The sequence below is a fragment of the Lynx rufus genome, unplaced genomic scaffold (assembly GCF_022079265.1).
Source record: "Lynx rufus isolate CCGP_SWC_20201006 ecotype Redwood Valley unplaced genomic scaffold, mLynRuf1.p SCAF_3, whole genome shotgun sequence".
NCBI classification, from domain to species: Eukaryota; Metazoa; Chordata; class Mammalia; order Carnivora; family Felidae; genus Lynx; species Lynx rufus.
In genome coordinates, this window is record NW_025814845.1 from 169,925,540 (window position 1) to 169,940,997 (window position 15,458).

The 15,458-nt window shown below is 41.3% G+C and overlaps 1 protein-coding gene across 11 annotated transcripts in view; it reads left to right on the forward strand.

The window, feature by feature from the left end:
• The window catches only part of DOCK5 (dedicator of cytokinesis 5), a 223,269-nt gene that overhangs the window by 40,313 nt on the left and 167,498 nt on the right, over nt 1–15,458 (forward strand). Inside the window, exon 1 of one of the 11 annotated variants that reach the window (XM_047090922.1) lies at nt 5,814–5,911. The exons of 8 other annotated variants lie outside the window; for them this stretch is intronic. Coding sequence is in view for 1 of the 3 variants with exons in the window: in XM_047090918.1 (XP_046946874.1) it covers nt 10,549–10,582 (34 nt within the window). In the remaining 2 variants the exon portion in view is untranslated. Of the gene's footprint in view, nt 1–5,813; nt 5,912–10,533; nt 10,583–15,458 lie in introns of those variants that run through there. 2 more of the 11 variants (XM_047090923.1, XM_047090918.1) reach the window with 2 other exon arrangements.

Genomic DNA, 15,458 nt, shown 5'->3' on the forward strand with positions numbered 1-15,458 from the left:
TTTCTTCAGTATGGTGTTGGCTATTCTGAGTCTTTTGCCTCTCCATACGATCTCTAGAATCAATTTGTCAATATATACGAAATACCTTGCTGAGATTTTGATTGGGATTGTATTGACTGTAGATGAATCAAGTTGAACTGACAACTTGATAATATTGAGTCTTTCTATCCATGAACATGGACTATCTCTCCATTTATTTATTTCTCCTATTTAATTTGTCAGAGCTTTATGGTTTTCCTCATATAAATCTTGTACGTAATTTGTTAGATTTATACCTAATATTTCATTTTGGGGGATGCTAATGTGTATGGTATTGTTTTAAATGTCAAATTCCAAATGTTGGTTGTAGGTATCTAGGAAAGTGATTGAATTTTGTATATTAATCTTGTGTCCTACAGCCTTGCTCTAATTGCTTGCTTTTTTTTTAAGTTTCTTTGAGATTTTCTGTGTAGATGGTCACATCTGCAAACATCATCTGTAAACAATGATAATTTTATTTCTTCCCAATTTATACACCATTTATGTCCTTTTCTTACTGCATTATCTAGGAATTCCAGTATGATGTTGAAAAGGTGTGGTGAGAGGGGACATCCTTGACTTGTTCTTGATCTTAATGTGGAAGCTTCTAGTTTCCTACCATTGAGTATCATGCTAACTTAGGTTATTTGTAGATATTTCTTATCAAGTTGAAGAAATTCCCCTGTATTCCTAGATTACTGAGAGTTTTTGTCATGAATGGTAAGTTGGTTCTGGTACCACTTCCAATGTGAGTGTGTGTGTGTGTGTGTGTGTGTGTGTGTGTGTGTGTGTGTATGGGGGGGGTTTCCCCCCATACCCCAACAAGCAATGTTTTGGATATCAATACAATTCAACTCAGTTCTGACACTATATGTCTGGAGATAGTGTCAAATTCTATAGGTTAAGGGGTCGGTCCGATAAGGTTTTCCCCCCAAACCTTCAGACGCCAGTTTCACGCCCAGGTTGTTACCTGTATTTCTTGAGGTCCTACTACAAAGCAAAGATTCTAATGATCTCCTCCAATTCAGAATGCCGATTTCAAGTCCAGGTTGTTACCTGTCCTTCTGACTGACTGGCTGTAAATCAGAGGTTCCCACAACCTCTTCTTTAGGTTTAATTTGCTAGAGTGGCTCATGGAACTCTGGGGACTTATTACATTACTAATTTATTATAAAAGGATATAACTCAGGAACAGCCAGATGGAAGAGGTACATGAAGCAAGGTATGTAGGAAGGGTGTGTTCATGTGTTTACCAACCTGGAAGCTCTCCAAACTCTGTACTGAGGGATTTTATATGGAGGATTCATCAAGTAGCCCTGATCTATCATTAACTCCATTTTTAGCCCTTCTCCCTTCTCAAGAGAATGGGGAGTGGGACTGAAAATTCCAAGCTTCTAATCATGACTTGGTCTTTCCAGTGACCAGCCCTCTTTCAGGAGCCCACCCTGAGTTACCTCATTAGAACAGAAAGCACTTCTATCACCCAGGAAATTACAAGGGTTTCAGGAGCACTGTGCCAGAAATCAAGGTCAAATACCAGTAATAGAACAAAAGATGCTCCTAATACTCTTATCACCTAGGAAATTCCAAAGTTTTAGGGACTCTGTGTTACAAACAGGACGAAGACTAAATATATATTTCTTACTTATAAATCACAGTTTCACGAATGGTTACTGGATTTTATCAAAGCTTTTTCTGCATTATTAATATGATCATACCAGTGTGTTATAATTTTTTCCATTTGTGATTCATTTTTCATGTCATTTTATGGCCTTTTGTTCTATAGGAGTTTAAATTTTTTTCTGACCAGATCTGCAATCCTTTTTGCTATTTGACCTGGCTATTAGCTAAGAAAGGCTTTCTTTTTTTCCAGAGTTATATATTGCTCTATATTTTTCTTTTAGTATTTTTATGATTTTTATTTTATTAAATCCCTAATCCATCTCAAATTTGTTTTCATATATGGTGTGAGGGCACCTCAAACTTATTTTTTCTCTACCCAGTAAGACAGATATTTTGGCAACATCTATTAAATTATTTCTACTCTATCTTACTCAGATTGCCCATTTTATAATTTACCACTTTACTATACTTGGGCCTATTTCTGGATTTTTAAAATTCTGTTCAGCTGATCTATTCTAAACAATCACCTTGGTTTCATTATTGTAGCTTTAAAAAAATCTGTTGAGGGCAAGTCTCCTTTTGTTAATTCTTCATTTTCAAAATACTTTTAATTTTTTTCATATGTTTATTCTTCCAGGTAAACTTCATTATGATTTATGTATCAAACTCTTTAAGACTCCATTGCAGTCTTAATTGGAATTTAATTTAGTAAACCTTTTATTTAGAGCATTGAGATCTTTACTGAGAACTAATATTTTATCTTACAGGAACTTGATATGTTTCTATTTCTTGGTCTTCTTTGTCTACTTGAATCTTTTGAGCAAAAGGTTGATTGACCCAAGAATTCCTTCCTTCCTTCCTTCCTTCCTTCCTTCCTTCCTTCCTTCCTTCCTTCCTTTCTTTTTAATTTTATTTTTGAGAGAGAGAGAGATAGTGCGAGCAGGGAAGGGGCAGAGGGAAAGGGAGACACAGAATCTGAAACAGGCTCCAGGCTCTGAGCTGTCAGCACAGAACCCAACGTGGGGCTCAAACTCACCGACAGTGAGATCATGACCTGTGCCGAAGCCGGACGCTTAACCGACTGAGCCACCCAGATGCCCCCATTTCACCCAAGAATTGTAAACTCAGTTGAACTTGAAGACAACAGCGATTCACAGATGCAAGAGCCAAGAAAGAGTGCCACATGTATGCTCAAATTAAATGAATTACTACTATTGGGGGTTTGTCTTAGTCCATTTGGGCAGCTATAACAAAGTACCACACACTGGGTAGGTAATAAACAGCAGAACTTTTTTTTTTTTTTTTAAAGTAGGTTTCATGCCCAACACAGAGCCTAACACAGGGCTTGAACTCACGACCCTGACACCAAGACCTGAGCTGAGATCAAGAATTGGATGCTCAACTGACTGAGCCACCCGTGCATCCCACTCAGCAGCAGAAATTTCCTACTCACAGTTCTGGAGGCTGGAAGTCTGAGATCAGAGTACCAGCGTGGCAGATACGGGCCCACACTCTGCTCACAGACTGCTTGTTGTGTCCTCATATCCTGGAATTGGCTAGGGAACTCTGCGGGATCTCATTTACAGGATACCGATCCTCTTCGTGGGGGCTTCACCCTCATGAGCTAATCACTTCCAGAGGCTCTGCCTGCCCATACCTTCACCTTTGGGGTTAGGATCTTAACATAGGAATCTGGAGGTGGGGGGGCGGGTGGCGCAGATACAAGTATTCAAACAATAGTAGAGATTTACTCTAGACAACCTAAAGGTTAATCTGAGTAATGCAAAAATGAGGAAGTAATACTGTGAAAAGGTTAGTCGTAAATCAAAAATCAATTAGACATAAGACTACTTACAACTCATTAGTTTATTTTATTTTTTTTAATAAAATAATTTTATTTTATTATTTTGTTTTCAGTATATGAAATTTATTGTCAAATTGGTTTCCATACAACACCCAGTGCTAATCCCGACAGGTGCCCTCCTCAGTGCCCGTCACCCACCCTCCCCCACCCTCCCCTCCCTCCCCCCCCCCCCGCCCCCCATCAACCCTCAGTTTGTTCTCAGTTTTTAAGAGTCTCTTATGCTTTGGCTCCCTCCCTGTCTAACTTTTTTTTTTTTTTTTTTTTACAACTCATTAGTTTAATTATAGATACAAAATAGCATGGAAGAGGAATTTTTGTAAAAGCAAGTAAATTATACGAAAACAAGCGATTAACTAGAATATTATGCAATGAAACTGGCAGACCAGGAGAAGAAGTACTGGGAAGTGGTGTGAGGAGGGATGTGAGGATCTTAAAGTGTTTTTTCTTCCATCGGTTGATTAATGTCTAATTGAAGATATTGATAATTAACATCCGTTCCAGAGGTTTTCCTTTTTTTTTTTTTTTTCTTTTAAAGTGGCAGGGCAGTCATGAGTAGAATAAACTTTTTTGTGCATTCTTGTTAAAATTTTTTAACTTTCTCTTTTGGAGAGCCAGAGAGTGAGCGAGGGAGGAGGGAAGGGAGGCCCAGAATCCGAAGCAGGCTGCAGGCTCCGAGCTGTCAGCCCAGAGCCCGACGCAGGGCTCGAACCCACGAACCGTGAGATCGTGACCTGGGCCGAAGTCGGACGCTTCACCGACTGAGACATCCAGGCGCCCCATCTTGTTAAAATTTTTAAAAAGCGAGGTATAATTTACTAACAGTACACATCCCCTTCTGCGGCACAGAGATCTGTGAATTTTGAGATCATTCATCTGTGCCATTACCACAAGAAAAATGTGGAATACTTCCGTCACCTACCAGTTTCTTCCCATGCCCCTTTCTGGTCCCTCCCGTCCCTTTAGCCACTACTGGCCTGTCTCCCTCCTCCATAGTTTTATCTTTTCTAGAATGGTATATAAATGGAATCAGACAGTATGTATGTCTCCTGTTCAATCTGGCTTCTTTCACTTAACGTCATGCACTGGAAATTGATTCATATTGTGTCAGTGGTTCCTTTTTATTGCGGAGTAGAATTCCAGTGTGTGAATGTACCACACCTTGTGTACTCATTCTCTTATTGAAGGACATTTGGGTTGTTTCCAGTTTTTGACCAATACGAATAAACTCTAGACAGAGAATTACCTTATATTACCAGAAAGGGAAAAGGAAACAAAAGTCCACAGATCAAGAGATGAAAAAAACAAAACAAAAAAAGAACTTACAGAAAATAGAAAGCATAGGATGACAAAGATGAGATTCAAATGTTTGTAACAAAAATAATATTATTAAACTTTCCAGGGGCGCCTGGGTGGCTCCATCGGTTAAGCATCCGACTTTAGCTCAGGTCATGATCTCACAGTTCGTGAGTTTGAGCCCTGTGTCACGCTCTGTGCTGACAGCTCAGAGCCTGGAACCTGCTTTGGATTCTGTGTCTCCCTCTCTCTGGCTGCCCCTCCCCGCCTCTCACTCTGTCTCTCTCAAAAATAAGTAAACATTAAAAAATATTTTTGGGGGGCGCCTGGGTGGCTCAGTCGGTTAAGCGTCCGACTTCAGCTCAGGTCACAATCTCGCGATCCGTGAGTTCGAGCACCGTGTCGGGCTCTGGGCTGACGGCTCAGAGCCTGGAACCTGCTTCTGATATTCTGTGTCTCCCTCTCTCTCTGCCCCTCCCCCGTTCATGCTCTGTCTCTCTCTGTCTCAAAAATAAATAAACGTTAAGAAAAAAATAATAAAAAATATTTTTTTAACTTTCTATTAAGTGACAGAATTGAGAGGGGAAACGTGGCTCTAAACTTAGACAACCGACTTTACTCTTTCTGAAATTTCTTGAAAGGTCCAAGGAACTATCAAGATAGAGAAAAGCTGGAATCAACCCTATTTGTGAAGGGAGCTATGCCATCCCTATCCCTATACTTGGCACATTTTCACGTGTCACATATTCACACACACCTCACTCCACGCTTACATCCCCAACCCATCCCCCTGCCCCCAGAGGAACGTTTTAACAAGATCACAGCCTAGTGTGGGTAAGGAGAAAAAACTAAGACTGATCTGCAATGGCGTACAGACAGGGCTTGACTAAAGGGCGCTCTCAGGAACACTCCTAGTTCTCTTTTGAGGAGATTCTATGAGGGGAAGGAAGTGTCGTAATTTAGGTAAGTAGAGACAGATCTACATTGGGCCTCTTTTGTCATTGTCGAGCAGTCCCCTTCAAGAAGGCAGGTGTCAAGAAGCCCATGGACACATAGGACCATGACTGATGTGAGCCTTCTCTTTGCACAGAGCCCCAGGAGGCACCTGGGCAGGTAAGTCACACAGCAGATTGGTTGATTCAATTCTAAACAGTGGAAAAGGCACAACATTGTAATCCCTCAAGTGGTAAAACCATCAGAGGCTGGGATTACGCTAGCTAGTTTGTAGTTGAGTTGGGCTTTTGTAAGTTCGCTTTCTGGCTAGGATTTAATCAAATGAGGAAAAGTAGAGAGGGCTGTTCAAGCAAAGGGGTTACCAAAGAAGGTTCAGGAAGGAATGAGCTTTGAAAATTCTTAAATCATATGCATCAGTAGCAAATAGAGAACTGTCGGAAGATTTTTGCGCGTATTGTCAGAAAAATGTTAGAGTGGCACCATTATGCCGAATGGTGTTATAATGCCGGAAATAGCTACTTCTTCCCATGGTACGTGTTGTAGGGATGTTACTTAATCTCCACAACAGCCCTGCGATGTAGTTATCATTTGTCTTGTTTTATACATGAGGAGACACTGGGAGCAGGGCGATCAGCAGAGATCCAAGAGTCGTAACCTCAGTTCTAGATGACTAGCAAAGACAAACACAGCAAGAACTGGAATGGGGAGAACAGCAGGTCTAAGATGACTCTGCCGGGGTCAAGCCCGCATGACTCAATGACGTGTCGCCAGTCATCTAATGGAAATAGACCCATTTTCATTTTTTCTCCTTATGTATACTGTGCTCTGATACCATAAAAAATTCCCTCAGAGGCAGAGTGGTGGGGTGGGGATGTGAGTGGGGAGTGAAGTGTCTGTGATTATGTCATATATACAGCTTATAAAATGCGTTACCTTTGGGTGGTACATGATTTTGGTCTCTCTTTCGGGTTCACAGCACAGAAGCAGAAATTGGAACTGTAACACTATGCTGTGGAACCAATGAAATTATTATAGATCACCGCTTCCTGACTAATTCGTTGTATTGAAATAAAATATAACATGCCAACGTGGAAGACCAGGAAATATATTTTCCCACTTGCTTTAGAGTGATTTCTATTTTTAAATGCCAGAAAACAAAGAAGCCTAGACTTCGGGTTGGAAAATGTTACTTTGCCATTAACATTTAGATTGGGTCATAGGTTACGTGGTCATATTTTACGAACCAACATTTTTTTATGAACACTCATGCCTAAAATATTTTAATGCTTTGGGGATAACTTGAGAGGCATGTTGAGTCAGCAAAACTTACCTAAACTCTGCTTTTGATGATGATGATGATTTTTTTTTCAGTTGTCTTCATGCCTGCTTGCAGCCCTGTGCAGAGCTTGAACTCAACGTCCATGAGATCAAAACCTGAGCTGAGATCGAGAGTCAGACGCTTAACTGTCTGAGCCACCCAGGCACCCCTGCTTTTGATTATTTTCAAATCTATGTGAAAAGAAAGCGGAACTCGGATGAATTTTTATTTTATTTTATTTTTCTAATGTTTATTTTTGAGAGAGAGAGAGAGAGAGAGAGAGACAGAGTGGGAGCAGGGGAGGGGCAGAGAGAGAGGGAGACCCAGAATCCCAAGTAGGCTCCAGGCTCTGAGCTGTCAGCACAGAGCCTGATGCGAGGCTCGAACTCACAGACCGCGAGTTCGTGACCTGAGCCGAAGTCGAACACTCAGCCGACTGAGCCACCCAGGTGCTCCTCGGGTGAATTTTTAAAAATGTAAAATGATTATAGTGAAATACAATCCAAAATTTACATTTTTCTTTTGTCCTAAAATTAGAGAAATAATATATTCGCCTTTCTTTAGATTACAGGAAGAAATGAGATAGAATTTTCCATATCTTTGCATTGAAGTGACTCGAACTAATTGTATCTTGGAAAGAAAATTTCATTTGGTCGTGTGTGTGTGTGTGTGTGTGTGAAAAAGGTACAGAAATCAGAAAGTTTTAGAACCTCATCTTTATAGACCTCATGCTTGCTTACTTGCTTATGTTATAAAGACCATTTATATATCACTTGAAAAAAATTATTTCCACTTACACATCTCAGACTTCCTCTAACTAGCTGTATCATCTTAAGCCACTTCATTCTGGTTCTTAGTTTTCTTGTAAGTGCAAAGAGCAGTTGTATTTTAGAATTTATATTAAAGTCTTCTGGTTTTACAGGTTTCTAAAACTGTCTTTTTTTTTTTAAGTTTATTTATTTTTGTGAGAGAGAGAGAGCACAAGCGGGAAGGGGCAGAGAGAGAGAGAGGGAGACAGCATCCCAAGCAGGCTCCAGGCTCTGAGCTATCGGTGCAGAGCCCCTCACGGGGCTCGAACTCACAAACCGTGAGATCATGACCTGAGCCAAAGTTGGACGCCGAACCAACTGAGCCACCCAGGCGCCCTGGTTTCTAAAACGGCCTTAAAAAAAAGGATTTGTGGGACTCTGTGGCACTCCTCAATGCTGTCTTGTGGCACCAAAAGGCATCTGTGTTGACACTGATTGAAAATGAAGAGCTTGATTTGAATCTCATCTCCACCGCTTACTAGCTTAGTGGCAGTAAAGTTAGTTAACATTTCCCCAGGGTTTGCTACATACCAGGGACAGATTCAAGCACTTTATGATCCCTTACGCCTCAAAAGAATCGTATAAGTGAAATTTACAGGTATTGAACTGTTGGCCCCAAGAGGTTAAGTTGCTTCCAAGAATCAATACATACAGAACTGGAGTTTGGACAAGTCCAGGGCTGGTATGATTCATAATAACATACGCCGCAGATCTCTTAATCTCTCAGAGATTACTTTTCTTTATCTGCCAAATGAGGCCAGTGTTAGCTCTTCTTTGCTGGTTTTTATGAGGCTCTCGTCTAGTAACATAGAGGGTCCTGAAGTCTTGACTTGAACGGGCAGCCTCAGTGCTACCTGGAAACCTGTTAAAATGGAAATTCTCGAGCCTCTTTCCTAACCTGCTGAATTGGAAACTAGATGCGGGGCCCAGCAATCTGGGTTTTACCAAGCGCTCCAGGTGATTTTGATGTGTGCTAACATTTGTAGACCACAGGAATAATACAAATGAAGGAATATGGTAACATGTAATTATTTATGTAAAAGAGGTGTTTATTTTGTCGTTATAAATACCCCCCCATGTGTATATACATGTAGATCTGTCTATATAACTGGTTTTCATTGTTTGAATTGAGTATTACATACATAAAAGAATATTTGCGACACTTGAGAAGCATATAAAGAGAAACAGTGATAAACCCTCCTGTGTATCCCAATCCAATGAATTGCAAAAAGATTCTCTGGATATTAGCCCCATGTCCATGCTTCCCCCTAATAGTCTTGACACTCCAGCCCTAGGTTGGATATAAAAATATTCTGAAATTGGTGTGTTTTATTTCCAGGGGTTTTTTTTCCTATGGTTATACCATATATGTGTGCATATCTTAAAAACCGAATTCATTTAGCTTCGCAGGATTTTGGATTTTCTCTAAAAGCATCATCTTGTGTATATTTCTCCAGTGATTTTTTTTTTTAGTTTGCTCAATATTTTGTTAGCGGTATGTGTGTAAATGTGCATGCATTCGTTTTTCCTAGTGTATTCTATGTTCGAATATATCACAATTTATTTCTCCATTTTCCTTTCAATGGACACTGAGCTGATTCCAGGTTTTGCTGCTACCAGCACTGCTACTGTGAACATTCTTGAACCTATTTTTCAGTACACTTGTGCGGGAGTTTCTCTGGGGCGCTGGTTTCCAAGCTGTTTCACTGGGAATCTGTAGGAAGAGATGCTCTTTACCTCACAACCCACTATTAGCTTGCTTGTTGTAGTACAGAAAAATACAATAAATAGGGGCGCCTGGGTGGCTTAGTCGGTTGAGCGTCCGACTTCGGCTCAGCTCATGATCTCGCGGCTCGTGAGTTCGAGCCCCGTGTTGGGCTCTGTGCTGACAGCTCAGAGCCCGGAGCCGGCTTCAGATTCTCTCTCTCTGCCTTTAATCCACTCGCATTCTGTCTCTGTCTCTCTCAACAATAAATAAACATTAAAAAAAAATTTTTTTTAAAGAAAAATACAATAAATTTTTTTATATTGGTACAGATTGGGTTGTTCTGGTAACTCTTCTGTAAATGCCTTTAAGATTTCCTGTGTAGATGATCATGTTATTTTCTAACAAACACAGCTTTGTGTATCCTTTCCAATTTGTAAGCTTTTTATTTCTTTTTCTTGCCTTATTTAAACACTAGATTAAACGCTTATTTAAACACTAGAGGGGCGCCTGGGTGGCGCAGTCGGTTAAGCGTCCGACTTCAGCCAGGTCATGATCTCGCGGTCCGTGAGTTCGAGCCCCGCGTCAGGCTCTGGGCTGATGGCTCGGAGCCTGGAGCCTGTTTCCGGTTCTGTGTCTCCCTCTCTCTCTGCCCCTCCCCCGTTCATGCTCTGTCTCTCCCTGTCTCAAAAATAAATAAAACGTTAAAAAACATTTAAAAAAAAAATAAACACTAGAATCACCATTAAAATGTGGAATGGAAGTGATGAGAGCAGACATCCTTGCCTTGTCCCAGAAGCACACTGAATATTTGACAATTTGATATGATGTTAGCAGTAGATGTATCATAGTGCTGACAGTTTCTATCGTGCCTGGATGTCAGATTTTATCAAATGCCTTTTCTGCATCGGTAGAGATGCTCTTTTTCTTTTTCTTTTTTTTTCATCTTAATGTGGTAGATTACATGGCCGAACGAATGTTACGGGGACTGTTAAGAGGTAGGTTGTTTAGTTTCAAATATTCTGGGATTTTTTTTTTTTTTAATGTCTGTTATTGACCGTGAGTTTAATTCCATTGTAGTCAAAGAATATGCTTTGCATGGTTCGAATCTTTTAGTTAACTGGAACACGCTCCGTTGCCTGATCTATGCCATTTCTAGGTCTTCTGCTGTTGATTCATGTATCTCCTGACTTTTCATCCTTTCATGCCTGGTTATCTTGAACTGGTATTGAGACATTGTAAATTTTATCTCTTTGGGAGTGTGAGCCTTGTTCTGGGATGCAGCTATGAGGAAGATGTTTATTCTTTTCACATTTGCATTTGGTCTCAGTTAGGCAGGACCCGCACAGCCTTTACCTTAGGGCCAATCTGGTTGCGCTGCCTACCCTACTCTTAGGCGCTACCCTTCTGGTACTCAGAGTAGACGCCACGTATCACAAAGTTCTCCACTCTGGTTGTGGAAAACGTGAGTTTTCCAGGGCTGTTCCTAGCCCTGTGTGAGGAATGGGAATTGCTTCTTCCGTTCTTTTCTCGTGGCTTCTTTTCCTTGGCCTCGGGTATTTGCTTCGCATACATGGGTCGACCAGTCATTGTCTATAGACTCGAGGGAAACTCCCCTCTGAATCTCTGTCCTGCATATCTTAGCCACCTTGACCCTGAATTCTCAACTCTGTTTCCTCATCTTAGGGTGACTACCCGGGTCTGTTTGTGTTTCTTCTCCCTGTACATTTGCCTGGAGACTCTTTTCAAGCAGTAACCAGAGGCAGCTGTAGACTTACCTCATCTGTTTCTCTTCTGTCGGACATCCCTCTGCACTACGTGCTTTTGGTGCCTGAAAACCACGAGTCATATTTTGCCTATTTTTTTTAGATCTTTCAGACGAGAGAGTTCATTTGACCCCTGATGTGTTCTCTGACCCACTATGGCCACAAGTGAAAATGAAATTCATCTATGTGTGTGTGTGTATTTACATATATATGTACTTATATACAGATACATTTATTATATGCACATATATACATATATATTTTTTTTTTAGGAGGAAAAATTTCCAGATTCATACTGATACTTTTATTTTTATTTTATTTTTTTGCGCGCGTGAGAGAGCTTATGAGCAGAGGAGGGGCAGAGAGAGAGGGAGAGAGAGAATCTCAAGCACCGATGTGGTGCTCAAACCCATGAATCAGGAGATCATGACCTGAGCTGAAATCCAGAATCGGACATCTAACCTACTGAGCCACCCACGTGCCCCCGTACCGATATTTCTAATTCAAATAGATTAGCCTAGATTTATTTATCCTTTTTTTAAAATTTGTACTTGTCTTTTATGCTGAAATACCACGGTTCCAAAGACATGACTAAAAATTACTCATTTTTATGTTTCCTTTCATTTCTTACAGTAACCCTAAGAGGCAGGTAAAATACCAGTTCACAAATGTCACTTTATTGATGAGGACATTGAAGCCTGAAAAGATTAAATGACTTGTATGAGTCCAGGGTGGTAGTTTTTTGGCCAGACTGTGGGAAGGACCTTCGGTGGCCTGACTGCAATTTGGTTTTATCTTCAGCTATCACTTTTCAACTAACACACACACACACACACACACACACACACACACACACACCACGGCTTCCATTTCCTCCTTTATGAAACAAGGGAGATTTGACCAAATGGTTTCCCAGATTTCTTTGGTCTATGACCTTCTCCCTAGCTGTTTACTCTTTTCATCCCTGCCTTCCCTCCTGGCCGTGTATACACACACTCTGTCTTCTCACTGTGCTCGCAGTATGACGTGACTGTGTTGTATGTAATCGGGCCCTCCTGGATGTGGGCCCTGGAAGGGCGACCAGCCAAGCTTGCCCTGGGACAGGCCCTGCCGAGATGTATGCCCAGGTCCCAACCTTCTATGGTTGTTTTCTTATTTTCAGCTTGATGCTTTCAAATTAATGGGTTTTGCAGCCTGGTTAGGGATCATTCCTTTTCTCCATGAGCTGTGTTTTGTCTCAAATTCAGGTCTCTATGGAGAAAAGAGTCACTGATGTTTTTGCCTGTCATTTCAAGATGCTTGTTCTAGATTCCACAATAATCTGTGGCTTTTATCTTCAGATTCTCTATTCCTGAGTTATGATTTCTGTCCATAAGTTAGAGGCAGTAAACTTGACACAATCTTAGATCTGACCGTTTTTATCTCAGATCTATTTAATTTGTATTTAATAAGAAGAGATACCAAGAAGAACCTGACTAATACCTTATTTGGTTGGGGGAAAGTGTTCTGGGCTCATTAGTCAGATTTTTCTTAATTCATCATTAAAACCCTTCCTTACTTGCCCTCGTATTTTCTTCTCTTTTACTTTTTCTTAACAAGAAAGAGATCAGTGGAAAAGAAGAGAAGCTGCTAGAACCGTAGGCATGAGTAATAATAGAATGCGTTGTAATGTTGTGTCCAGATTGAGGGTACTACAGTAAGTGATTGAGTCATCTGGGGTATTGACACCCTGGTTCCTCAGTTAAATCACTGTAGAAATGCTGGAAGGGACAGCAAGAGAATGGTTAAAATATTCAAATAGTCCCTGGCTCTCCTGCTGCTTCTTAGGGGAACTCCGTTCTTAGCTTCCTGTAGGAAAACGGCTTTGCCGTCCTTAGGGACACCTGCACTTCATTGTCCAGCAACCTTAACCTTGGAAGGCCTATCGGGGCCAGTTTGTTTTGTTTCTCTGTAGGTCTTCCTGATTCCCAGTTTTCATTGAGTGACTTCCACTGGCTTATCGGTGAGAGTGATAGTGTCCATCCATCTTTGAGGATGTGGTTGCCATCATGCTCAAAGTGGGAAGCTGGACAGGGCAAAAAAGGGAAGGGGTCAAAGGGAAGGTGGCCGCCATTTTTTCAGTGCCCGCCAGGTATTAGTCACGGTCCTGGGGATTCTGCATACCTTCTCCTCTCTGGGCTTCACAAAATCGTATAAAGAACGTACTGCTGCCTTCACTTTTTCGATGGGGAAGCTATGGGGAAAAGCTCAGCATGTTTGTAGATCATAGATTTCCCCCCCATACTTCTGAACAATCTTGTTTCAGCTTTGCTCCTTTAAACATCCTGTGTACATTTAATTTCATATTCGTTTAAACGAGACGGCGCGTAGTAACCACTTGGTAACAGCGAGCCAATCAGTAAATTAGTTGAACTTAGATCTGTGAAACCGCTCTCCAGTTTCAGTGTAATTATCAACTCCACCTACAAGTAGATACAATTCTTAAAATAGAGATTTCTAAAGAATTACCAATGAATTGGTCAATACATCCTCTCCTCCTCAGTAGTCTAGGGAGTGAATTAAGAAGCCCGTAAGAACCTGCTCCTGTGGAGGGAGGAGGTTCTGCTGTTCTACTGCTTCTACTGTTAGGGAGAAGCATAAGCTGCTGTCTTCATTCGATGGCACCTGGCGTGGAGAGTTCTGGGTAGAGCGGGATGAGCGTCTCATCCTGAAAAGATTAGTTGGCAACCTAAATGGAATGCTCAGTGTAAAACCATAGATTTTTTTTACTTGGGGTCAGACCTGCTGTTGAATCGGATCCTCTGGTCCTTACAGGAGACTGGAATTAAAGAGCAAAAGAAAAAAGTCCACCTGGCCATTCGGGACATCCCCGCGTTAACTCCAGGGCAAAGATCAAACGTGAGATGTGCCTCTTTTCAGTTTTTGTAGTTCTGATGGCTGAGAGTAGGTAGGTCAAGATAATAATGAAGAAGATGAAGTTTGGTCATCTGTTTCAATTTTCTGAACGGTAACTCAGATTGGGACCTTATTCTAGGCTTGCTGGATCTTCCTTTTGTAGATTCTACCAAACGACTAAATAGAAAATGTCATGCTGTGTTATTCTTCAAGGGCTTGTAATTTGAAGATTCGTGAACGAACCTGATTCATTAGACAGATTAACCACTAGTAACACATAGACTTGTCATTGTCAAAACCCATCCTCATTTCGGGTCCTGTTCGTGTTATTTTGTTGTTCTCTTGTCACAGAGTCTGAAGACCTCAAAGTTCTTTTTTCCTCCCTCCTACAAGCCTGGTTTAAAAGGAAAGGCCGAATCAAAGATTTGATAAAATGCAAGCTGTTTGACATCTATAGACATACCGTCTTACCTACGTGGCTGTGCAAAATCATACTTTGATGATCCAAACAGTAAGCTGCTTAGGGGGAAATCCCCACAATTCGCAATTCGTCCCTCCCAACCTCGCGCATAGCAGCCAGCCAGGCAATTTATATTCAGCAACTCCCTGTTCTTGTTTAATTTCCTCAGACAAAACAAGAGATTGCGGTGGGCCCGCCAGTTCAAAACAGCACAACTTGTTTCTCCTGCTTCTTTTCATCACCTCATGAATCAGGGGATTTTGGAGCCACAGGGACCCTTAGAGTCATCTGATCTGATGCCTAGTTTACAGACAGGGAAACGAGGCTCCCACTGAGGAACTCATTCAAGGTCATGCATGTCTAAGTGGCATAGTTGAGTCTTCAATTGTGTTTTGTTTAACCCTCAGAGTTTCCTTCATTTCCCCCTTTATCTGTCTTTCTCCATAAGAATTACTCACATTCCAGGGGAGAAGGCACAATCTGCTGAACGCTAGCTGTTTGCCTGTTTTTAAAAACAGCACCAGCCTAGCAGACGACACGATTACCAGTCATCGATTCGTATAATCAAGCTTGTTTTTGGACGTTGGGTTCCCATGGTATGAGAGAAATCTAAGGCAGGCATCACGTTGAGAATCTGTGAGCCTCTACTCTTGGTTTCCAGGCACCATTCTGGAGCAGCCTTGTAAAATGTGAGGAAGGCATCATCACAGGGCTGCATCCCTTACCAGCTTTGCTGCTTGTAAAGCTGGGTTA